At 39.8% G+C, this 27074-nt stretch overlaps 1 protein-coding gene across 13 annotated transcripts in view; it reads left to right on the forward strand.

The window, feature by feature from the left end:
• KLHL29 (kelch like family member 29) overlaps positions 1–27074 on the forward strand; it is a 775329-nt gene that overhangs the window by 266036 nt on the left and 482219 nt on the right. For all 13 annotated transcript variants that reach the window (XM_033937815.1, XM_033937829.1, XM_033937828.1 and 10 more), the window contains one exon: positions 22735–23039. In XM_033937815.1, coding sequence (XP_033793706.1) covers positions 22782–23039 — 258 coding nt within the window. In that variant the 5' untranslated portion in view covers positions 22735–22781. The remainder of the gene's footprint in view (positions 1–22734; positions 23040–27074) is intronic.

Genomic DNA, 27074 nt, shown 5'->3' on the forward strand with positions numbered 1-27074 from the left:
TGGCTTCCATGGCGAGTGAGGGCGGGAGGAGGGGAGTGGCCAAAATGTTCCCTGCCGCCGGATTGGCTGCCACGGATCAGAAATCACAGCGGCAGGGATCACGAAATTTCAAGAGTGCATGCATTTTATTATATAGGATTTCCACAATAACAAATTTGCTAATTATAATCCACTTCTGTTTAGGTGAGACAGGACCCAACATGGTCCGTGTTTCAGTGGACATGTCTTCCTCAGGGGTCCAATTTGGTGGTAAAATATTAGAAGATAAATGTAGATTCAAAAATAGTTATATAACAGACATTTCTCATATTGTCAAAACTGGTAAAAATATCTTCAACCTTTAAAGATTCAGCATTATACCTTAGAAACAGACTATGCTCAGGATAAGAGATGCTTGTACACTGAAACCAAGGAGCAGAACCAAGGGGCTCCTTCGTTCTCTCTTCCTTTACCTCAGAGAATGAAACAGGTAAAAGGATTTGAATCTTTTTTACAAACACCTGATGTAAATTATCATCATCTAAGCGGTTTTGCCTCAGGACCTGTCCAAGCAGCTTCTAATGTCACATTTTTCATTGCCTCTGATATATGCTGACCTCCTTGTAGGCAGAATAAATGATAATCCTTGACTTCATACAAAATGGATTATGCCTTACTCCACCACAGTCATATTCACTACTTCTCTAGAGGGTAAGGGAAGTATGTGTTTGCTTCTTTATCTTCCGCCACCTCTCTCCCAAAACAAGATCACTTTGTTTCAATCTACAATCTTTGATTTCAGTACCTCCTCTAATATTTTTAGGAGATTTCAACATTAATTAGAAGAGGAATTACATGGTCAGATTTCTTGGTCTTATAAATGATTTTTACGGCAGTATTCTGAACTATCTATAGATGTCTTAGTTCTTTCTTGGTGATTCCATGGTATAAAGCATTCATCGAGTTATATATAAAACACAACTGTTAACTTTTAAAACTAGAAAATCAGCTCAACTTGAATTTATCAATAGACTTTTGATTTCATATACTTCATCACGCACCCTTCAATCCTCTGACCAAAATCTACTAGTCATTCAGTCACTGAGCCTTATAAACACTAGGAGAAATACAATTTTCTCTGTAGTTGCTCCCACCCTTTGGAACTCATTAAGAGAGACAACAACACTCGAGAAATTCAAGTCTTCTCTTAAGACATTCCTTTTCCAGGATGCTTTTCAAGTTTGATTGTCCTTATAAGGATTTTTAAACTATTCTCATGTTGTTACCCCACCCTCTTGGTTTTTTTTTCCTAACCTCTTCTCTTTCCTAACATTGCATTGTAGTTCTCTCTTTTCCCTTTGTACCCGTTTTAAGTCTTTTAAAAATTTGTCCAGACGTTTAGTTTGTTATTAATCCTTTTGATATACTATTTGTATTACCCTAATTTTTAATTGAGAAGAACACCAGATTCATCTGGTGTGATATAACATTAGCTGAGCTGATGTCACTGGCTGGTAATAATTATTGAATGATAGTGTGGGTAAAATGGGAGGGGGGCAGAGGGTGAGGGGAATATATGAGGTGTTGTCAAGGGTCTGTAGAATAAGGATTGACAAGCTTATAAGAGGAGGTAAGAATGGGTTAATAGAGCTTGAAAGAAAGAAAAATGATTAGGGAGGTTTCTAAGGTGATGGGGTGGAGCAGTCACATGATTGGTTGGATGTTGTGGCAGTCTGGAGTGAATTCTGTGAGGAAAGGGGAACATTAGAGTAGTCTCTTCAGGAAAAGATTATCCCTCCCTCCCTCCCTCTCATTTGTGCTGGTGTTATGTTTTGTGTTAGTGTTGTGGGGTGGGGTGGGGGGGTGTACATGTTATATGTCGACTTGGGTGGGTTTGGTAGAGCTTATGGGGTTGGGGGGAGGTGGTTGCAGCTTTGGGTGGGGCGGAAAATGGGGTTTGGCCCAGTTTGATCTGGGAGATGAGCAGTTAATAAATAAATAAATGTAACACTCGTACGCGATACCGCTGCGAGGGCAAGCATGGCTTTATGTCACCGTGGATCATATTTGGGGGGAGGGGAAGCATGGCCTTGCGTCACCGTGGGTCATGTTTGGGGGAATGTTATAAATTTAAAGACTTAACGGGAGATAGTTTCGACACCGAATAGCTCCCTGGGGGTGTGTGAAATATGCATTGGGGGTTTGTTGGTTTTTGGACACAGATTGTATTGTAAGTGGAGATAATATTCAGACACATAATAAAGCTGCGGCCAAATATTTATTCCAGTAAAACTGAGTTGTGTGATTATTGATTGATGGTGATTAGCTTTCAGTTGCAGGTGATGGGAAATTTGAATGCTAATGTTATACAGCCACCTTAAAATTCATGATAAGGTGGTATATCAAATTTTTAATAAACTTGAAACTTGATCTTACAAATCTTAACAAACTACAATTGTTTCCAGATGGATACGTCTATGGAAGACAGGCCTATAAAGACTTGGAGGTGAAAAAAATATATATTGAGGGCAGCAAATGAAGAAGCAAGACACGGAACAAATCAAGGCGTAATTACTAACTCCCCTCCCTTACTTACGCGTAGCGTGGGTTTTAGCACCAGCAGCAGCAGTAATTGCTCTGACACTCATAGAATTCCAATGAGCATCGGAGCAGTTACTGCCGCTGCCAGCGCTAAAATCCGTGCTAAAGGAGGGGGTAAAGAAGATGAAATCGTTATAGGTTTGAAAATTTTACATTCAGGGATTCAGTTATATTTTACACTTTACTACAATTGCTACGTTTGGAAGATTTCCATTTTCAAAGAAATCTGTTTTGCATTCAAACAATGAATGACTTTTTAATAGATTTTTATAACTGAAACTACATTTAGGTTAGTCAGCCTTTATGGAGGGAATGAGAATTATTTCTCCCTATTTGTTTGGTTTTTCTTTTTAGAGACTCATTAGAAAGCTTTTTCCTCACTACCGCTGTAAGTTGCTCTCTTCCCATGCCCCTCATTTCATGTATCCAGTTAAAGGGGTAAAATCAACCTTAACTGCCGATGATGAGAAGCTGTTTCTTGCAGAGTCATTGCTGGTGGCAGCAAGTTCTTTAGTGTTCAAAGTTGCTAGCAGACTTTGAATTTAATCAGAGCCCTATATTGAATTTCTTCCTACACTACACAAGTTAATCAACTGGAAAACACTTCCACAGAACTGTAATTCCTTGCAGCTTTTACCACCTTTTTTCTTCTTTCTAAGGCAGCCAAAGACACAAGTCATGTAGATTGAGGTCATGTGGCTAGATACAGAGGCATATTTTCAGAGCACTTAGACTTTCAAAGTTCTATAATAACCTATGGAACTTTGTAAATTTATGTGCTTTGAAAATGTACCCCATAGTCTACTATATGTACTTGTCTATAAGTTGATCTTGTGTATAAATCAAGGGCAATTTTAGGACCAAAAATGCTATGACCTGTGTGTAAGTTGAGGCTGCGTCTCGCATTACTCCCCCTCTCTACCACCAAGTCAAACATTGCTCCCTCAATCTTACTCTCAATCATCATCCCTATCTCTCCCAAACCCACTCCCCCCTTTTCCAGTAGGGAGGAGCCTAGTGGTTAATGCAGTGGGCTGAGAACCCGTGGAACTGGTGTCAGTGATTCTTCCTGGAGTTCCTTTGTGCTCTTGAAAAGTCGCCTAGTCCTCCATTGCCTCAGGTACAAAATGACATAGTAAATGACAGCAGATAAAGACCTGTCTATCCAGTCTGCCCAATAGTTAAGAACATAAGTATAGCCTCACTGGATCAGACCATGGTCCATGTAGCCCAGTATCCCGTCTTCACAGAGGCCAATCTAAGTCACAAGTACCTGGCAAAAACCCAAATAGTAGCAGCATTCCTTGACACCAATCCATAAGAACATAAGAAGTGCCTCTGCTCGGTCAGACCAGAGGTCCATCGTGCCCAAAAGTCCGTTCGTGCGGCAGCCCGGCAGGTCCAGGACCTGTGTAGTAGTCCTCTATCTATACCCCTCTATCCCCTTTTCCTTCAGAAAAATGTCCAATCCCTTCTTGAACCCTAATACGCCCTCTGGAAGCGCATTCCAGGTGTCCATCACCAATTGGGTGAAGAAAAACTTCCTAGCATTGGAAATACAGATGAAAAAAACATGTTTAGTCTTTCCGCCACTTCTTTCTCCTCCTTCACCACTCCCTTCCTGTCTCCATCATCCAGCGGTCCCACCTCCTCCCTAGCCATCTGCTTCCCTTTAACATATCTGAAGAACGGTTTGAAATTTCGTGCTTCCTTGGCTAGCTTTTCTTCATATTCTCTTTTGGCTTTTCTAACCACACGGTGACATTCTTTTTGATACTTCCTGTGCTCTTTCCAGTTCTCCTCAATTTTGCCCTTTTTCCATTTCCTGAATGAATTCTTCTTATCTCCTATCGCTTTCTTCACTTCTTTGGTTATCCACGCCGGGTCTTTTGTTTGATTCTTTTTGCATCCTTTTCTGAATCTTGGGATATGCAGATTTTGTGCCTTGATCACCGTGTCCTTGAATAAAGACCAGGCTTGCTCTACAATCTGCCATTTCTTTGAGGTGTTCCTAAGTTTCTTCCTTACCATTACTCTCATCACTTCGTAGTTTCCTTTCTTGAAGTTAAAAGTTGTCGCTATGGTTCTTTCCCTTCGGTATTCCTACTTCAACTGTGAACTTGATCATATTGTGATCGCTGTTTCCCAACGGTCCTACTACTTCCACTTCCTTTGCAGGTCCTCTTAGCCCATCAGCAATCAGTGGTTTCTTCTAGGTCTGTTTCAACAGCAGCTTATGGACTTTTCCTCCAGGAACTTGTTCAAACCTTTTTTAAAACCAACCACATTAACTGCTGTTACTACATCCTTTGGCAATGCATTCCAGAGCTTAACTACTCTCTCTGAGTGAAAAAAATATTTCCTTCTATTGGTTTTAAAAGTATTACTCTGTAACTTTCAGCGTCCCCCAGTCTTTGTAAATCTTGATGCAGTAAAAAAAAAAAAAAATGATCCAGTTGTACCTGTTCTACACTAGAGAAAGACATGGGGACAAATTTTTCCCCATCCCTCTGGAACTCATTTTCCCGTCCCATCCTAGTGAGTTTTTTGCCTGTCTCTGTTCCATTACTGCAAACTGCGTCCTTATTTGCACAAGTTTCAAACACTTTAAAATCATAAGTGTTTGAGGCATGTGCAGTTAAGGCAGAGCTTCTAAGAATGCGGCAGGGACAGCAACAAAACTCACTGGGACGGGATGAAGAAATTGAGTTCCCTCAGGGAAAAACTTGTCCCCTTGTCATTCTCCATTCTACACCACTCAGGATTTTGGAGACTTCAGTCATATCTCCCATCAGCCATCTCTTTACCAAGCTGAAGAGTCCTAACCTCTTTCTTCATATGAGAGGAATTCCATCCCCTTTATCATCTTGGTCGTTCTTCATTGAACCTTTTCTAGTGCCGCTATATCTTTTTTGAGATAAGGAGACCAGAACCGAATGCAATACTCAAGGTGAGGTTGCACCATTGAGTGATACAGAGGCATTAAATTGTCCTTTTTCTTTGTTATTTCTGGGTCATAGACCAAAGAAATCCGCCTAATGCTAGCCTTAGGTTCCAATTGCTAGTGTTGCCATTGAAGCTTACTCTAGCCTATCCAAACCATCTCGTCATTTGCGGGATACAGACTGTAAAAGTCTACCCAGCACTGTCCTCATATTCCAAATTACTGGAGTTCCTGTCAAAGCCCTTCCTATCCCATACTAAATCTAATTGCCATATATGGAACACAGGCCACGCAAGTCTGCCCAATATCAGTCTTAGTTCTTCAATTTATACCATTCATTTTCTAATTACATAGAGATCCTCTGTTTTTATCCCACATTTTTTTGAATTTTGTAACTATTCTCATCTCCACCATCTCTCTTGGGAAGGCATTCCAGGCATCAACCACCCTCTCTGTGAAAAAAGAATTTCCTAACAGTACTCAATAAATATATATATTATGAATGTTTGCTATTTGGAAACCGCTTAGAGCCTAGACGGTATATAATTTTTTTAAACAAATAAATATAAGCCACTTTATTGTAGCCACAGAAAGGAAGTAGATGAAATCCCATTCCCTTTGTTTTCCCTTTCCGTAGCCCACAGCTTCACAGATTTCAGTAGGGTCAGAACAAAGCCAGAAGGAAACAGCTAAATTATCAGATTTCAGTATGTAAGGATTATATATTTATCTCACTGATGTCACTCTAAATTTTGGAAAGTTAATTAAAGCTAAATGTAATCACTCATCCTTCCTATCTAAGGAGAATTATTTTATACAGAAAAATGTATTTCTCAGCACGCACACACACACTCACTCCTTCTTTTATTAAAAAAGAGGCCATCAGAATTTCACTCACCAACTCTTTTTACACCTTCTCAGCTAAACTTCATCTTTGAATCAACTGCTTGAGCCATCAGTCAATCAAATGGTTTTTAGCTGTCTCCAGATAATTATGTATCGTTCCCTGCAGGCATGTCCTCCTCTTTGTACATGCTCAGCACAAACTTCCAACCAGAACATCTACAGGATTTTAAACAGTCATTTCTCTTCATTTTTTATCAGTCTTCAGTCTCACTTGTACACCCTCCTGTAAATCTCTTCTCTTTAATTTGTACATCTTTAATTAGCTCGTCCTGAATTAAGAGTTCTTCCTGCACCGGTCATATATAGAACTGGCTGTAATAAGCAACTTCAGCACATCCAGATTCTGTTTATTATATGTTGTACTTCCATAAAGTATAAATGGTATAAATTGAAGAACTAATTGCACACACAAACAACTATGGCGAATTTAGGAAACACCTAAAAACCTACCTGTTCTTGAAATACCTAGGTAACTAACCAGAACATCAGCCCCCCTCATAATACCACCACATACCCAAACCTGTAAATTGTAAACCCCAACCCTAATCACTAACCATGAACACACCATTCAATTCATGGAATATTTCTAAATTTTGTGTTAGCAGCATGGCACTTCCTGGTCCTGCAGCACACAAACTGTTGTTAATATTATTAATGTTGGAATTACCAGATGTACAATGCTATACCTGTTAATTCGCTGTATGTACAGTTTCTCTTTATTGTATTTACAGTTTCTCTTTATTGTAAACCACTTCTCTTTATTGTAAACCGCCTAGAAGTCGCAAGATTGTTGGCGGTATATAAGAATAAAGTTATTATTATTATTATAAAGCTAGCAATAGCAAATGTGTTATGGCATTGATGAGAATGAAAAATTAGACAATATACAGCAAATGAGAATGACCCATAGATAAGATGACTCTGAATTATTTGGCACAGTTCCTCATAAGGGGCTCGTGAATGTACTGAGCAGTCTGAGGATGGGCTCCAAGTTAGAAATTGGTTTGCTAACAGGGAACAGAGGATGGTGATATGTGAAATTCACTGGGAAGAAAGATGAGACATGGACGGCATCAGAGACTTATTCTGTTCATTAGTTTTGGGGTGCTTTTTTAAAAAATTTTTATTTATTTGGCTTTAATAACTGCCTTTTCATAAAGAGTTTCACCCAAAGTGGTTTGCAATACATGAATTGTAATCAGGCACTGTATTTTCCCTATCTGGGCTCATAATCTGACTGCGGTAGCTGGGGCAAGTTAAGTGACTTGCTCAGGGTCACAGAGAATAGGTTGGGATCAAACTCACAACCTTGCAACTGTTGTCTCAGGGTGCTGAGTCAGTGGCTCTAACTACTAGGCCACTCCTCACCTCCTTTTACTGAAGCTTAGTATGCACCAACTGCTAAGATGCCCACAGTAGTAAAATGGGCTTCTTGGCACTTACCCCCTCTTCTATTAAACTGCACTAGTAGTTTTTAGCGCTGAATGGCCCGCGCTGCTCCCGACGCTCATAGAAACTCTATGAGCGTCGGGAGCAGCGCAGGCCATTCAGCACGGTTCCCCACGCTATAAACTGCTACCGCAGTTTAATAGAAGAGGCCCTTAGTGCATGCTAGGTTTTAGTAAAAGGGCCACTATGTGAGCAGAGTTAGAAAAAAAAAAAAGAGTATTTCACTTTGCTTGAGTAATATATTATTTTAGTTTTGTAAGTAGAAGTGTCTTCTTAAAGGTTTGTAACATTAAGGGCTTCTTTTACAAAGGTGCGCTAGCGTTTTTAACGCACACACTGGATTAGCGTGCGCTAACCGAAAATCTACTGCCTGCTCAAAAGGAGGCTGTGGTGGCTAGTGCACATGGCAATTTAGTGCATGCTATTCTGCGTGTTAAGGCCCTATCGCGCCTTTGTAAAAGGAGCCCTAAGTATTTAATTGCAATCAACAACTGTCTCTCCTTCAATCTAATCTACAATGTGCATAAATGGCTTGTTATATGTGTTCCTACATTTAGGGACCCTTTTACAATGCTGCAGTAGCGATTCCCCTGTGGCAAACGCACCGAAACCCATTCAATTTATATGGGCTTCAATGCATTTGCCGCAGGAGACTTGCTACTTCAGTTTTGTAAAGGGACCCTTAAAGAGACATATTTGTTTTGCAGCTTGAAGATTTTAGGAATGTGGTGTTCATAGGAGTAATTATTTTTTCATAAATTGATACAATCAATATTTTAATTGTGTTGTTTTTTGTAAGTTGTCAGATGTTTAATTTTATATAGATTCAGTTTAGAATTATTATTGGAACATGTCTGTCAGATATAATTTTACTACTTGGAGATAAATTTGAATAAGGCAACAGGGTATGTGCAATAAGAATATTTAAAAAAAAATTACAATTAATAGTATATTGATGTACTATTTACATTCTTATTCATATACTTTTTATAAATGTTTCTTAGTATGCAATTGTCATAGAATTTTTTATGTTTAAATTTTTATGCATATAGAAATATGTAGTGATCTCTAAATTAATTGTAAATTTAATCAAAATATAGTCAAAAAGGGAACTTTGCAAACCCTAAGAGGTACACTACCGCGTTTTTTGCATGTTTGAATGACACAATCTGCATAAAGAAAAAAATAATTTTTAAAAATCTAAGAACTCCGTTTTTTGTGCACTTTATTAATATTATTCTATACACAATGACCGGATGGTGGGTCTGGCTATAGGGACTTCAGCCCCTGGCAAGATTACACATTTCTGAGTGTATGCACAATTCCCTATTTGAATATATTCGTATTTTGATTAAATTTACTATTAATTTAGAGATCACTACATATTTCTATATAGTATTCTTTTGATCTCTTCATCCATAACGCCAAGTTTCTTGGTAATTTTCTCTACACATTTTTTTGACAAAGTCTATATTTTTATGCATGACAGTTCAGTTTGGTTCATGTGTGGAAGAAGTCAACAACAAGAGATCTACAAAAATTAGAACCATGGATTAAAAGTGCCTGGCATTTTAATATGAAGAACTGCAGTGATGCATTTTGAGTGTAGAAATCCAAAGGAGATGAGGCTGATGTCCATGGACCAAGACAGGGACCTTAGAGTGATAGTATTTTTGGATTTCAAGGTGGGAAAACAGTATGACAAGGTGGTATCCAAATCCAGAAGGATGCTAGGTTGCATAGAGAAAGATATAACTAGCAGAAGGGAGGAGGCGATCATGCATCTGTACAAGTCATTGGCAAGGCCCCACTTGAACTACTGTGTTCAGTTTGAGGTCATATCTCGCTAAAGATATAAAGATGAGAAGTAGTTCAGAGGAAGGCAACAAAAATGACCTGAATTTATACCCTAGAGGAAAGGAGGGACAGGAGAGATATATTTAAAAGATACTAATGTACAAACAAATCTGTTTTGAGAATGAGAAAGCTGTAGAGAGCATGAAATTAACTTGACATAGCATGTACAACAAACTTTTTTTTTTTAAGTTCGAAGATTTTATTGATTTTAATACACATTAAGTACAAAAAGAGAAATGTTAACAAGGCGAGATACAGAATAACATCAGAAAATACTTTTCCACAGAAAGAGTGGAAGTTGTAAAGGAAAAAAAACAGTGGTTTAGTTAAAGAAGACATGGGATAAATAGAGGATCCCTTTATAAACAGGATGCCCACAAAAACTCCTTTATTTTAAATGGTTACAAAACCAAAATTTATTGGAATATTCTTTTAACTTTGAGGCTACAGTTTCATCAACTCATAAAATTTCATATGGTATCTGTCGATTGCATACACTCGTTGTGCGCCCCACCTGTTACTCGGCAAACATCGATGCGATAATTGAGCTCTCCAAAGCATATCAGGCGTGATTGCATTTATAGCTTCAGTGATGCGTTCCTGCAGATCATCCATAGTTGCGGGTAGTGGAGGTATATACACTCTGTCTTTCACGTGCTCCCAAAAGAAAAAGTCACAAACAGTAATGTCTCGGGGGCCACTTGAGGAACATCTGGTCATTTTGCTGTGTTGCATTGTCTGAAGATTGTAACTTCTGCACCAATTGCAGCTTATAAGGGTGAAAGTACAAGCAATTGTGTAAGATGTTGCTAACCGTGCTTTATGGGACTTGTATTTGCTGTCATCTTATTTATAAACATATTCCAATAAGTTTTGATTTTGTAATCATTTAAAATCAAGGAGTTTTTTTGTGGGCACCCTGTATACTTCCGAGGGAACTGTATGCAAAAGAATTTTCAAAATTCTGCACACAATATTTTGAATATTTGCACACTTTGTACATTTTTGTGCTGACATCCCGCCACCCTTAAAGTTCTCTCTCCCCAACCTTCAGCCTTTTTTTGATGCCTAAATTTTTATTTCCTCTAGCTTGTGCCAAGGCCCCTAACTGTGTGAGCCCCTCCCCAATGAATTTATCTCCACCTCATCTCCCTATCCCACAGACATACAGCACACTTCCCTCTTTCTCCCCTCAATGTATTGCTGCCTCCCATCTCTACTTTGCTGCCTCCCCTCTTCTCACTTAGCCACACCTTTAGCTTGCTTCAGAGTTCCCAGTGTACATGGCACAGTCTCCTCCCAACAGCTTGCAACAGTGACCCCTACCTCTTTGTCCCACCCCTCACGCATATAGCATCCCACCTTGTGACTGACATACCTCCAAGTTGATCCAGTAATCACTATCCTCAAGGTATATTCACTCTACCTTGCTCCAATATCTCCTACCTCCCCCTCCAAGACACCATCGGAGGTGGACTGACAGACATCTGGACCTTAGAAAAATAAGGATCCAGGGGGAGCCCTGGGGCAATAAGGTTCCTGGGGGCCACCCATACCTATTTCTATAGCAGAAGGCAGCAGCAGCCGAAGTAGAATGTTACATTAGAAGGGGGCGGGACAAGTTGAGTGCAGGCTGAAAGCTTGGTGGCGGACAGCTGGCAGGGCCTTCTAACTTCTCTGGTCCCTCGGGCACTGCCCGTTTGCCCATATGGTTGATCCACCTCTGGACACCACATCCAGCTTTCTTCAGCAAAAAACCCTCCTAATTGTGGCATATTCTTCACTACTGTGCTTCAGTGAACCCTTCACCTGGAGCACACCTCCTCCAGCTGCTCCCCTCCTCTATACCCTCCCACAGCAACAAGAGGAAGAGGTGAACCTTCACCTTTATATCAATCAAAGAAAAGCAGCGCTTATTCTTTCATTTGACTTGACAATCAGCATTTGACTTGGTAGATTATTCCCTTCTTTTTGCATGATTTAGTAACAGGTATCTCAGGGAATGGTTTAGAATGTTTTTTTCTCATATCATATGAACACAGACTTCATAGTCAACAGGTAAAATATCTCTTTAATATGTTGGGTCTCACAGACCTCCATCATTGCTCCAATCCTATTTAATACATTACATTACATTACTGATTTCTATTCCGCCTCAACCTTGCAGTTCTGGGCGGATTACAAAAGAGACATCTGGACATTTCCAGGATGATTACAAAGAGACTTCTGGAATTTTCCAGAAGAGTTACAAGAAGAAGAACATTTCTAGAGGAGTTACAAGAAGAATGGTGTAGTATAGTTTAGATAATGGGATACGGCAAGGAGGATTGGGCTATTCCAGTGGATACATACCGTATATTCCTGGCGTCCCTCCTAATACTTGTACAATCTCAAGACATGACTTCTTACGCATCTATGCTGAGAACCTTCAGATCCTTAGCTGCCTAGATCAAACTAACTTACTAAAAATACAATCCCTTAGTACCAAATTAGATTTAATGGTCATCTGGTTCTCCAGCAATAAAATGATCCTGAATTACATGCAATGTAAACCACTCATAATCTCAGGCCAAGGTACCATTACCTCCAACACACCTTTACTAATTCAAGGAAACACTATGGGCCTCTTCTATCAAACTGGGCTAGCAGTTTGTAGCGCGGTGAGCTATGCTGAATGGCCCACGCTGCTTCAGATGCTCATAGAGTTCCTGTATCTGGGCTAGAGTCTAGATAGTGAAGGAGGACATTGCCTGCATGCATAGGTCGTATAAGTTTCTGAACTAGGCAGAGTAGTTAGGAGGCCTAATTTTAGGCTGTAGGAAATGTGTGTTTGCTTTCCACATTATTCCAAAACATTAGTGGGTAAATGCATTACTTATGCATTCTAGCCTGTCTAAGACTTAGACTGTCTCATACCTAATCAGTCTTACTTGCCACTTGCAATATAAATAAATACTTTATTTTTATAACACCAAGCCTGGTTATTTGCTTTTTAGTAATGCTATTGGCACAGGGGATTGGATTCAGATTTCTTTAGGAATGCAGACAATTATTCCTTATTCCAGAGTGCTGGTTTATTATAACTCTGCATTCCAGTGTCCTGGCATAATCAGGTCTTGTGGGTGGACCCTGTCGCCACACACCCCAAAAATGCCCACAGTGCAGAGGCAAGATGTTTCATCATGGAGCATGGCCTGCATTGACACTGTACTTGCAAAGAATTAGGGTAGAAAGAGAGCATAAGAAGAAACATTTAGTAGGTTTGCAGCCAAAGCAGAAGCAGAAAATGTCATTTAAAACATCTGAGGACTTACTTAGAGTTCAGACTCCACAGGTGACCCTTGAGGTTAATTCCCTACAGCCCACCCCAAGGCAGAGCTTTTTTGTCTCTTCAGCCAACCAGGAACAGGGCATTGCTTTGGTAGGATTTTTCTGCTCTTTCTTTTTTCTTCCAGTCGTAAGTAGTTCTGCAACCACAGTATGGCTGGGAAACATCATGTCACCAAAGCTACTGCTCAGGTTACAGCTTCTTTCTCTGTGCAGACAGAAAATGTTACCCAGGCAGAGGGAGTGGTTCCATGTGCAAGCTATTTTCAGCTTGAATCCTTCATGAAGGAAATAAAGGAACTGAGAGAGGAGGTAGCAAGACTGAGAAGCATCCGTGAGAATGAGAGGTACATCGATGAAATGGTTCATGAGGCATCAAAAATTTCCAGCAGTGGAGAAGAAGTAGTTATACTGAGGGAAGACAGCTGGACTCAGATTACAGAACCCTGTAAGATTGGGACTGTGACTCCACCAACCCTTGAACTGAAGAACCGATATGCAGCCCTGGAAGTAGAGCAGATGAGAGCATCCCAGGGAGAGAAAGGACCAAAGCTTGAAATCCCAAAAATTACTGGATCCAAAACCACTAGGAGGCATAAGGTAGTGGTTTTTGGTAATTCCCTTCAGAGGGGTACTGAAGCATCCATCTGCAGACCAGACATGATAACCCTAGAGATATGCTGTCTACCTGGTGCCTGATGACTATTATCCGATGCTGTTCATTCACATTGGCACTGATACTGCCAGGTTCTACTGCAAATGTATCAAAAGTGACTTCATGGCTCTGGGAGAGAAGGTGAAGCAGTCAGATGTGCAGGTGGTGTTCTCATCCATCTTCCCTGTCAATGGTAAGGGCTAGATCAGAGAAGCACACATCCTGGAGATGAATGGGTGGCTATGTGGATGGTATCATTGAGAGCGCTATGACTTCCTGAACCATGGGATGATTTTCCAAGGGCAGCTGAGTAGGGATGATACATTTATCAAAGAAGGGAAGAAGTGTCTTCGGTGGCAGGCTGGCTGGCTAATCTACTGAAGAGGACTTTAAGCTAGAAGTGATGGGACAGGGTGATCAAAGCCCCTGGGTGAGTGTAAGCCCTCAAGTAAGTAAATCACTGAATACCTCTACATAGATGGGAAACAGTATATAATAATTCAAGTTTTATTCATATTATTTGATTGAACGCTTTTCCAAATTACAAAGCGTTGTACAAAAGTTAAAATAAGATTTAAAGAAATCACTTATACATAGTATATTAATCAAACATACAAGGGTAACTACTTTTAAAAACCACTAGAAACAGTAGGAAAGTGGGGAAGAAATACAATTTTTAAAGAAAAAGTACATAAAAGGGAAGTACATTAGGGGGGTATGAGGAAAAGTATTGGTGACAGAAGAAAGATCAATAGAGAGAGCTATTAGTAGTCTTGATTTAAGGGAGGTTGGAAACAATATGATTTTACCGTGAAAGTGAACTTTCAGTTAAAGGCTTCTTTAAAAAGAAGGCACTTTAAACTTTTCTTAAATTTTTGCAAATCCTGTTTGAGTCTTAAGTATAAAGGAAGAGAGTTCCAAATCGTTGGGGCAGTTACAGAAAAGATAGAAGCACGGCGTGTTCCGATAATTTTTAAAGAGGGAACATTAAGAGTAGACTGAGAGGATGTTCTAAGAACTCTTGATGAACTATGTGGAATCAGAAGCCTATCTATAAATGCAGGTGTATTTGTCTTTATTGTCTTGAAGACTAAAAGAGTTATTTTGTATGTAATCCTGTATGTTATTGGCAGCCAGTGAGCTTTTTGAAGTAGAGGTGTGACATGTGACATGCTCTAAGTATGGGAAACAAGATTCTGGATCTAGAAGCTGTGATGGAAGAAGATGAGTTGGATATAGTGGCGATTACAGAGATGTGGTTTACAGAGAACCATGACTGGGATGTAGTTATATCGGGTTATAATCTGTTCAGGAAAGGCAGGATAGGAAGAAAAGGAATCATCAGGACCAGAGTTAGCACAGCTCGCCTGTCAATATACTTTGATAAAACTGGTGCTTAGAAGCATCTTCACCTGTTTGGACTTATGGGAGGACCAGATGTTATGGTGGTCAAAAGATTTTAGCAAAATTGGCCATACATAAACCAGGATGCTAGGAATGATAAAGAAGGGGATCACAAACAGATCGGAGAAAGTTATCATGCCGCTGTACCGGGCTATGGTGCGCCCTCACCTGGAGTACTGCAACCAGCACTGGTTGCCGTACATGAAGAAGGACATGGTACTACTCGAAAGGTCCAGAGAAGAATGACTAAGATGGTTAAAGGGTTGGAGGAGTTGCTGTACAGCGAAAGATTAGAGAAACTGGGCCTCTTCTCCCTTGAACAGAGGAGATTGAGAGGAGACATGATTGAAACATTCAAGGTACTGAAGGGAATAGACTTGGTAGATAAGGACAGATTGTTCACCCTCTCCAAGGTAGGAAGAATGAGAGGGCACTCTCTAAAATTGAAAGGGGATAGATTCCGTACGAACATAATGAAGTTCTTCACTCAGAGAGTGGTAGAAAACTGGAACGCTCTTCCGGAGTCTGTCATAGGAGAGAACACCCTCCAGGGATTCAAGACAAAGTTAGACAAGTTCCTGCTGAACCAGAATGTTCGCAGGTAGGGCTGTCTCAGTTACGGCGCTGGTCTTTGACCAGAGGGCCACCGCGTGAGCGGACCGCTGGGCACAATGGACCACTGGTCTGACCCAGCAGTGGCAATTCTTATGTTCTTATGTTCTTAGGATTTGTATGAGGTTGCTGCAGATGATGTTTGTTGCAGACACAGTCCTTCAGAAAGAAATTGCAACTTTCTACAGAACAGTCTTGAAGGCATCACATCCAAGGGAAGACTACAAGGAGCTTCTTGAGCTCTTTTTAATTTTTTTTGGCGGCTGCCTGAATGCAGAGCCATCATTTCAAGTACCAGGGGCCTTTCACCAGGCACAGTGAATGACGAAGGCCATCTATAGTATTGATATTTCTGTTCCAGCAACAGTTCTCTCTTACTGCCAAAGAAAGGAAAGGCATCATTTTCTCTTTGTTAGCTTCATCTATATCCGCTACTGGTATGAAGCACCTCTTCCTTTTAAAACATCACTCAACGTCTTATTTCTGCTTTCATAAAAAAAATTCTGAGAACTGATTACTGTTGTCATGGCTTATGAGCTATGCAGATTATCACTAGGTTTAGAATGTTGTTCCACAGTCCTTTCCAAGATGTAAACACTGTGGCCATATTCTGGATTTATACAAAGAAAAAAGCATTATTCAGGATTTGTCTTTGTATAATCTCCCTATATAGAACTGCATAATAAGCTTGATCCAATGATCCAGGCTATATAAATCTAATTTAAAATAGAGCTCATTTATCACTAAAATATATTTTCACATTTTTCTGCACTAGGGTTTTATTGGGCTTTCCAGTAGTGTTACAGGGTTAAATGATGGCTAGTACCAGTGTGCTATGCTTCATTGGTGTCTGAAAATATTTTAAATTCAGTAGTGTTCAGTTTTCTTCAGCAGAAAGGATTACTCAGTTAAATTCCTTAAAGAGAAACCCCTGCTGCATGAATAATTTTTGTCTTAAAAGATTTTAAATCCTTGTCATGTTCAAGGTATTAAAATTTAAGGGGAAATTGGATATTTTCTTCCACAGTTGCATTACTGACACCTTGAATAGAGTTCTCACTGTTCCTGAGCTTTAGTTGGTCAGTCTAATAATAGGTATAGCAAAATTGATACTGTGCCTCCATTATGCGTTTTCAGAGAAGAGCAAAAATGTTCTGTAAGCATCAGTGCAGAAGATGATTACTGTTTAATGTATCTGTCATTTTTATAGGCTTTTAACCCTCTTATTCACAGTTTAATGTTACTTAAAATATATAAATGTCCTTGTGATAATGATTATAGCAATATGTCAAATTTATAAATTGTGTAGTGTAATTCACCCTCTAACTATAGTAGCTTGGCATATTTCTATTAACATATGCATGCTTATATGGTTTAATATGTGAACAGTAACTTTTTTACTAAGTCAATCTATGCCTATTTTATATAGTGGTTTCTTTGGTTTTGACTGAAACTGAACCTTTGGCTGAAATTCACTGATCGGTTTTGGCCAAAGCCAAATCCATAATTAGCTGTTAAGGCCTTGCCCAGTCTGGCCCCTGCATAGAATGAAGTCCACCACAGGCCTAATCTACATCTCCTGGTGGTCTAGTGGCTAGTCGTGGCATGTGCAATCTACAGTTGCTCCTGCCTATGTCCTCTTCATTGCCAAAATGGCTGTCACAGTCTCTAGCATCAGTCTTGTGAGACTTACGGTGGAGGTCATGGCAGCCTTTTTGAGACTGGAGCAGGCATGGACTGGAGCAATCCTTATTGATGGGTCCAGAAGGGGAGTTTCATTCTGTTTGATAGGAGGGAGGAGGGCTGTACTGTTCAGGGAGGGAGAGCTACGGTAGAGGAAACTGTATTTAGTAACATAAGTAATAAGAACATAAGAATAACCTTACTGGGTCAGACCAAAAGTTCATCAAGCCCAGTTCTCACGGTGGCCAATCCAGGTCATTAGTACCTGGACAAAACCCAAAGAGTAGCAACATTCCTTGCTACCGATCCAGGTCAAGCAGTGGCTTGCTCCATGTCTTTCTATAAGAACAAAATAAATACAATCACCTCAAACACCAACATTGGGTATCGAACCCCAAAACCTTAGCATTATAACACCCCAGCCCAGACTACTATGCCACACAATCAGCTGAAAATCAATGATGGCAGATAAAGACCAGTGTGGTCCATACAGTCTGCCCAGCAGACTCACACTCATCATCTTATTACTAAGTTCCTCCATAAGATGTCCTCCCCTTCCCCCACGATAAGTAAGACCTGCGCTTGAATTATATGAATGTGATATCTGTCTGACATCGGCCACATTGCCATGAAAGATAATTCTAGCCGTTCAAATCTGTCTTGCCTTATATGTGACAAGGACTGTAGAAGTATGTCCAGCATCTGCTTCATTTCCTCACTGTGCAGAGGCCAAACACAGGGCTCCTGGTCCCAATGGAACAGGGAATCAGAATGTGTGTAATGGTATTAGGTAAGACTCTGGACTATATTCCTCAGATCAAGGTTCTAACTCTGCACGGTCCAATCCTAATAAGCAATGATCCAGGCCATGTAATATAAAAAAAAAAAAAAAAAAATAGAAGCTTTTATTTACAGTATAGTCTGATCTAAACACAAGAATGAATCCGAATTATATACAAGTTATACAAATCAAGGAAATCAAGGCATAGATGCTTATCTACCAAGTAGTTAGAGGAAACACACACATACCAGTCCTCGCTAAGCCTAAAGATAGGCTGTAAATACTACCCCATTGTAACAGAGATGGTTTACCATTTGGAAGCAAGGTCTCCTGGAGAAGTGGGTGGATAGTAGGAGACAGGCAATTCATGAGATCCAGAGGAATCCTGTGGATGATGTCCTCCAAGTTTGATGTCACAGCAGCTAGCTGAAGTTCTGATGTGCAGCCTTGCTTATAATAGAATGGGGAAGGCTTTGTCCCTTTCGTTATTTCATAATACAATGTTCTGGAAGTTTCAGGAAAGTCCCAGAAAAGTGAGATCATCTTTGCAGGGCACTGCATGACCATAACTCAGCAGTTCCACCATAGTGCTGAAAACGTGAGGGTTTTGCAAGATCTCATTAACATTACATCAGCTTTGTAGTTCAGTCCCTGCTGATCACATGTAGGTGAAAGATGGCTTTGTTGCAATATATCCTTGACAATGCAGAAAGCTGAGCAAGAGGCAGATATTCATGCTATTCAGAAATCTGGCACCATACCCCATTATGTACTGTACAGCACATACTCTCTCAGTCCCCCGTTTTCCAAGATGGCCAACTCTAAAAAGGGATCGGGCAATTTGGAGTACTAGCTGAATATAATGATATGAACTGTATTTGCTCACTACCAAGATGTGATATAGTAAAGCTAATAATTAACACATTATGCTTTGACATCTTAATTATGCAAAGCAATGCATTAATAAGAGGATCGCATTCATACAAGTGAATTTGAAGTAGCATATAGCATCATATTTCTATAATGTTAGACTGCCAGAATCATCTTCAGGGGGTGCAATCCTTCAGCCGAGAACTTATAACCCAAGTGGCTGAGTGCCTTGTAGCACTACTGTCCCTTAGCAAACGTTAACTTGGCTCCAGCATTCTTCAACTATTGAAAAACGTGTTCTAGTTCCTTGAGGTGTTCAATTTCTGTGTCTCAAGTGCCATGTGGTGAGAACATACATTTTAGAATCATAAATATCAATAGGTCACCATGGACACATAGAGGTGTATGTTTCAAACAGCAACAAAATATTTGTCAGCCATTTTAGAAGTGCAAATGTTTATTTTTTCTAAGCTATCAGTCTTTTTTTGTTTTTTTTTTATTTATACATTTACAATTTAAATAAAAGACAAGCAACAACATTTCTTTAAGTAAATCGAAAAGAAATAAATTCATAATCATAATTGTGGCACATGCACACCCCTTTTTTTGGAAGTTTTTTAGCCAATGATATGGGCGATGGAGGTTTGGGCTGTTGAGCTCTACCTCAATAAACCTGAGGCTTTTTCTTCCAGGGGTTAGGGATCTCAGTTAAATAAAGTGGAGTATATAGAGTGAATATAGCAGAAGCTCCTATATATATATATATATATATATATATATATATATATAAAATCTATTTTCAGTCTCATGACAGGACTTGTTGGAGCAAGATAACTGAAGTCTTTTTTTATCCACTATTTGAAACTTATGCAGTCTCTATTGTTATAATTACTAATGTGTTTAGCCTGCTTTCTGGTTATACTCTATGGGTCTCATTAAAAAAAACTTAAACACGTCTAAAAATTCACCCAAGTCGAACATGGACGAACTAAAAGACAAGTTCAAGTTCCAATAATCAAACCGATTTTTTGGATGTGTTAAGGGACTTTTTAGGCCTCTGAATACCACTGTGCATCCAGAGCTAAAAGGAGCGTATATGGTTAGGGTGGGATGTGGGCCAACCTAGACTTAGGGCTCCTTATATGAAGCTGCGTTAGGGCATTAATGCGCAGAATAGCGCTCACTACATTCCCGCGTGCGCTAGACGCTAACGCCAGCATTGAGCTGGCGCTAGTTCTAGCTCCGTAGCGCACGGTAATATCCTGCGTGCGCTAAAAACGCTAGTGCACCTTAGTAAAAACGCTAGCGCAATTTAGTCATCTTGCAGGGATAATTGAAGGTTATACTAGACATCCTGGACAGAACTTAAATGTTGTGAATTAGATGATGTAAAAACAGGGATAAGTGCCAAAAAGGTATCCAAAGTGACCAGATAACCACTGGAAAGACAAAGTAAAGACTCCCACACACTCTCCCCGTGTTCACTGAGCCCCTCACACTTCCACAAAGATCAGAATAAAAACGTACATACCTGTATCCAGAACATCAGCATCTGGTATAGGAAAGCCTAGTAGAGCTGCACACAGGTGTCTTAAATAGCCTGGGGTTGGGGGAATGGGCTAGTGAACTATAGAGCGGAGGACCCAGGCCCATAAGCCACTCTAATCACTGCATTTATGGTGGAACAAGTGCGCCCACCAACCCCCCTCCTCCACACACACCTCTATTGCCATATAGATGCTATCTGCAACCATAAAGGCTATTGGGGTTGTAAACAGGTGGGTATGGTGGGTTTTGAGGGGGCTCACCATAACCTATAAGGGAGTTCTGGTGAGATGTTTATCTGGCACCCTTTTTGTGAAGTTCACAGCAGGGCCCTGTAAGATGCCCCAGTGCTCTGTTTCCATGTCTGGGTGGCCAGTCCATTACAAGATTGGCCCCTCCCACATCAAAATGGTCTTGTTCTAGGCATTTGGGCCTTGGACAAAATTTTGGTTGAAAATGTGATAGATGAACAATAGCTTGGATGTCCAAATAGATTTTATATATATATATATATATATATATATATATATATATTCTAGATGTATTTTTCAAGAATGGGCATTTTCCCACTCCCAACTTTGGGTGTCTAACACCATATGACCAAATTCGGCTTAGACATTTGTTTTGATTGTGTCCCTCTATATATTTTTTAGGCTTTGGTAGTAACATTTTAGAGTTTAACATGTATATTCTGGCCATGTACAATAAAGATTTAGATGTTTATGCAACAATACATCTAAATAGAGGTTTATACTTGTCTAAAACCAAATAGCGTTTCTAAAATAAGCCATTTAGATACCATATCCCCCATCTGGCTAGTCCTCACAATCTGCCCTTGATTCATCAGCCAATTTAATCATCTTTTCCACATAATGTATAGATTAGAAGTACCAGTTCCAATACAGACCCTTGAACACTCTACTACTTACCTGTCTGCATTGGGAAGTTTGACCATTTAATCCTTTTTTTTTTTTTTTTACTTTTAACCAATTACCAATCCATATTAAAGCATTGCCTCTTATCCCATAACTCTTTAATTTTCTGATGAGGCTTGCTTAAGGATGTTAACTGCCCTCTGAAAAACCATATGCAGTATGCTTTATTGACTACTTATAATGCTTGTTAAAAAAATGTAATAGATTGGCAAGGCAAGATTTACTTATGCTAAATCCACATTGGCTCTGCCTCTTTACACTATGGGCTCCTTTTACTAAGGTGTGCTAGCGTTTTTAGCACGCGCTGCATTGCCGTGCACGCTAACTCCTTGCTACGCGCCAAGAACTAACGCCAGCTCACCCCTTCTTTTACTAAGGTGCACTAGCGTTTTTAGCGCGCGCTGCATGCCAAGAACTAACACCAGCTCAATGCTGGCGTTAGCATCTAGCACGCGTGCTAAAACCACTAGCGCAGCTTAGTAAAAGGAGCCCTATGTCTCTCCATATGATCATAAATCTTGTTTTCAGAATTGCCTCTACCATTTTCTTGGCACCAAAGTCAGTCACTTACTATAAATTCATTGGAAAATAAAGTTACCAAGAGCAAAGTTTATAGAAATGCAGACTACTGTTTAATACTCCACAATTCTTTCGCTTGCAGTAGGTATATGTAACCAATCTGTTGGAAATGCTAATTTTAAAATTGATTTCTGTAACCTCATGTTCCTTTTTTTTAAGAAAATTGTCATGAGTAACCTAGATAGATGCTGTTATATACCAAATTCAAGATTGATTGTTTCAAAATTAAAACTGCATGAGGGACTGCACTGCTAAGGATTTCTGTGTGTATTTATACAGTATTTTCTTTGAAAGAATGGGCTTTTGTTTTATGATACCATCTGCAAAGTAGGGGAATGAAGGTAGCGTCTGCGCACTTGTATAATTGATATACTGTGATGTCTGTTCATTTTCTTTTATCCCTTTATTTGTCATTGTTGCTCAGAAGCAACACATGTTTCCTATGGCTCTTATGTGAAATCTGCTTCTCCAAATGTCTGTTGCTGTCGTTCAACATCCAGTTGCGTACAGCAGCCGTTTCACCATCTGCCAATTAAAGGGTTAAAATTATCTTGCAAAGTTTTGGTGCTACTTTTTATCCTTATTTTCTCTTATTTTAATCTTACAGGGGAGCTGTCAAACATTCTCTGAGAACTGGCAGACATATTTGACGAGATGTCACGGCAACATAGTCGGTTTGAAAGAGATTATCGAGGCGGATGGGAGCGCTGGGAATGGAGGCCCAATGGTAACCATATGAACAATACTAACTGTGGTAGCACAAGTTGCAGCAACAGTAACAGGCCTGGGCTTTTGCCTTTGCCGGTTGTACCCTCCCGACTTCCTACACCAGCCACAACAACTTCTACCACAGACAGCAGCAAAGTCATAACAAGCCTTGGGGTGAATCCCTCAACAGCCCCAACGAACAAAGTAAGCTTTAATTTTGTATTTCTCTGTTTCCCATAATATTGGAATTTGTTAATTAGTGGAAGAAGTTTCAGAATCTGGACAGGTGTCGACAACAGTTGTGTGCACAATATGAAAACTCAAAACTACGATGAGTATGCTATGCATGTAAACCGCTTTAAAACTTACCCCCTCTTTTACTAAGGTGCACTATGCTTTTTAGTGTGTGATAAAATCGGCACGCGCTAATGCGTGCATGTTATCCTATGGACATGTTAGCGGTTAGTGCACACGTTGATTTAGCGTGCGCTAAACGTGCACTAAAACGCTTAGGGGCTCATAATCAAAAGAGAAAAACATCCAAAAACCGGCCTAAGTCGGCACTTGGACGAATATTTCCAAATACGTCCAAGTGCCGATACTAAAAATGGGTTTTGGACGTATTTCTAAACGACCTAGGCCTTCATAGTGCCGCTGAACGACCAAAGCTAAACAGGGCATTTCGGGAGATGTGTCGAGGGCGGGAGGTGGGCGGGACGTGGGCCAGCTTAGACTTAGTCGTACAGCATGTGTAACCGAAAGTTATACAGCCCACGATCAACGGAATTTGGACGTTGTGACTTAGACCATCTAAAACATGGTCTAAGTCACAAAAACCCACCTAAAGTCATCAGATAAGCACTGCAAACACATAAAACAGACCCCCCACACACTACCCCAGTGATCACCGCCCCCCCCCCATAAAAATATTAATCACACCTTTAAAATTCAGCCTCCAGACCATCATCACCTGGCCGCCTGGCATAGGAAAGCCTAGTCGTCCAGCACAGAGGCAGCTTAAGTCATCTTGGGGGTGGGTTAGGGACCCATAGAGAGGAGAACCCATGCCCATAAGCCCCTGTAATCACTGCATTGATACTTAAACATGTGCACTCCCCTAAACACCCCAAAACCCTTTTATATTGGCTCCTTCAGACATAAGGGCTATTGGGGTGGTAGATAAGTGGGTCTAGGGGATTCTGGAGGTGGTTTGGAGGGCTCACCATGACCTATAAGGGATTTGTAGTGAGGAGAAGACATGGCACCCTTTTTGTGAAGTTCACAGCAGTGCCCTGTAAGGTACCCCACTATTTAGGTGGCATGTCTGGGTGTGCAGTCCATCACTTTGCAGACCCCTTCCACGTCCAACAGGGCTTGTTCTAGGCATTTTGGACTTGAATGAAAAGTTGACGGAAATGTGATATAAAGATGGATGTATAATTAGACGATTTTCGAAAGGAAAAAAATTTTGGACGTGTTTTTCGAAAATGTGTCTTAGGCTGTTTTTTACTTTGGACGACTTGCGAGTTGGACACAAACGGACTTAGACGTCCTTTTCGATTATGCCCCTCTTAGTGTACCTTAGTAAGAGGGCCTTAATTGTACTAAGTGGTATATTAAGTAATGAAATCAAGACTAGGGAATGCACTAGATTTCTTTTGCAAAGATTAGCCGGGTTTTGGATAAAAAGCCTGCATCAGGAGTCCTGGTGAGTGACAAAACAGATAACCATTTTATTACTTTTTATGAATATTGTTTATTTATCTGGTTTGTCACTCATCGGGACTCCTGATGTAGGCTTTTTAGCCGAAACACGGCCCGTGTTGTTATATGATCCATTTCTACATGTGTTACACTATTGGTTGTTAATAAAGTGTGGTTTGGTTGAAGACCTGGCATACTCTGCTATCGATTGCACAAAGATTAGCAGTAACAGTATGTATACCGTACTCAAGAAAATAACTTTGGCATCCTGCTGTAGACTGCCAGAAGGTGGCCTTCCAATTCCTGATTGATATGTCCTTCTTGGGGTTTGTATGTTTTTTACGACTTAGGGCCCCTTTTACGAAGCTGTGTTAGGACATTAACACGTAGAATAGTGCATGCTATGTTGCCCTGCGCGCTAGACACTAATTCCAGCATTGAGCTGGCGTTAGTTCTAGCCACGTAGCACGCGGTAATATCCTGCATGCGCTAAAAACGCTAGCGCACCTTAGTAAAAGGAGCCCTTAATTTTGTGCTGTCATGCTTAGTTATTTATTTACATCTTGGCAAATATGTTTAAGATGAATTTCTCTGAGAATTATTTCATCGTTACTGGTTCTTAACCATTTCCCTCTTTATTTTTGCATGGCATTTAAATCCATATTTACAAGACAGTGCTATGCAGGGTCAATGCATAACACCAATTATACACTCTGTGGTAGTGCTGGCTGCATAAATATTGTACACATAATTTTATTTGCAAAATAGCTAAACTGGCCAAAGTAATATGTTTGCAAAAAAAAAAAAAAAAAGATGTGTAATTAGGGTGTGAAAGTTATATATCCAGCAGTAAAAAAAAAAAAGGTACTTTGGCATCCAAGTGGCGACATGTAAATAGAACTAAGTTTAATTGTTTATCCTAAAAGTTTTAAATGATTTCTTTTTAAAAAAAATTCTTTATTCAATTTTTAAACTACAGAAGTACACCATAATTAATACACTTACAGAGAATATTAAAATTAAACCACATTAAACTTACAATAATTTATAAAAAAAAATTATTTCCCTCACCCTTCCACCTATTAACCAATAAATAAATACCTTCAAGAGCAATCAATACATACCCCTTAAACCAATTCCAAAACTTATCCCCCTCCCCCACCCTCCTAGCCTGGATGTGTATATTTAAAGGGACATCTAAAGAGATCAGTCCTTACAGTATTTAGTTAATGGTTCCCAAACATCCATAAATTTCTTGTAATTTCCCTGCTGAATGACCATAAACCGCTCCATTTTAAAAATATAACAAAGGGATTCCCACCAGAATGTGTAATTTAGTCTATCCCAATTTTTCTAATTTTTTAAAATAAGCTGCATGGCAATCCCTGTCATTATAAAGAGAAGTTTGTTACTTCTCACAGATAGTTGACTTCACTCTCATAAATGTACCAAATAAAATGCTATCATATGATAGTGCCACTGGATTCTCCAATAAATTATTAACTTGATCCCAAATAGATCTCCATAATTTCAATACCAAGGGACAATAGTATAACAAATGATCTAACGCCCCAGGTTCTAGATGACAGTGCCAGCATCTATTACAGGGGTGTCCAATGTCGGTCCTCGAGGGCCGCAGTCCAGTCGGATTTTCAGGATTTCCCCAATGAATATACATGAGGTCTATTTGTATGCACTGCTTTCATTGTATGCTAATAGATCTCATGCATATTCATTGGGGAAATCCTGAAAACCCGACTGGATTGCGGCCCTCAAGGACTGACATTGGACACCCCTGATCTATTAGATTTGGAACTATCTACTTTATGTAAACGAACTGGGGTCTAAAAAGCTCTATGTAATAAGAAAAACCATGATTTTCTCATAGATGCAGACACCATACATTTCATCCTCCAAGTCCAAATTTGTGGCCATTGAGACGCAGTAATCTGTTGCTTTATCTCAATGCTCCAAATGTCACAAAGACCAATCTTTGGTTTCTTATTAAAAAATCCAGATATTAATTTATACCACTGAGCGGCATGGTGACCCAGGAAATCTGCCTGGAAGCACAGGAACAGCAAACTATAATGATTTTTAAGATTTTTCCAATCAGGGAACCCCTCCTGAATGGCCTGCTTCAACTGCAACCACCTATAACTTTGAGTTTTAGCAATACCAAATTTTTGTTGCAGTCATGAAAACTCAAGCAGCTTTCCATCTAATACTACATTGTCTAAAGTATGTATGCCCGCCTTCATCCAGTACTTCCAGATGACCTTAAACCTGCCAATTTGAATCTTGGGGTTCAACCAAAGGAACTGGACAAGTGGATTTATGAATTGGAATATCTGTTAAATTAGTAATAAATTTTAATGTCTTCCAAGTGTCCATTAAAATTCTATTGTCCTTATCCTATTGTCCTTGATACTAAAAACGTGACATAATCTCAATGGAGACAGGAGTTGCTATTCCAACCATAACCAATCTGGAAGATTTTCCATGAGCTCAGGGAGGATCCAATACATACCTTGA

Source organism: Geotrypetes seraphini, chromosome 3 (assembly GCF_902459505.1).
Source record: "Geotrypetes seraphini chromosome 3, aGeoSer1.1, whole genome shotgun sequence".
NCBI classification, from domain to species: domain Eukaryota; kingdom Metazoa; phylum Chordata; class Amphibia; order Gymnophiona; family Dermophiidae; genus Geotrypetes; species Geotrypetes seraphini.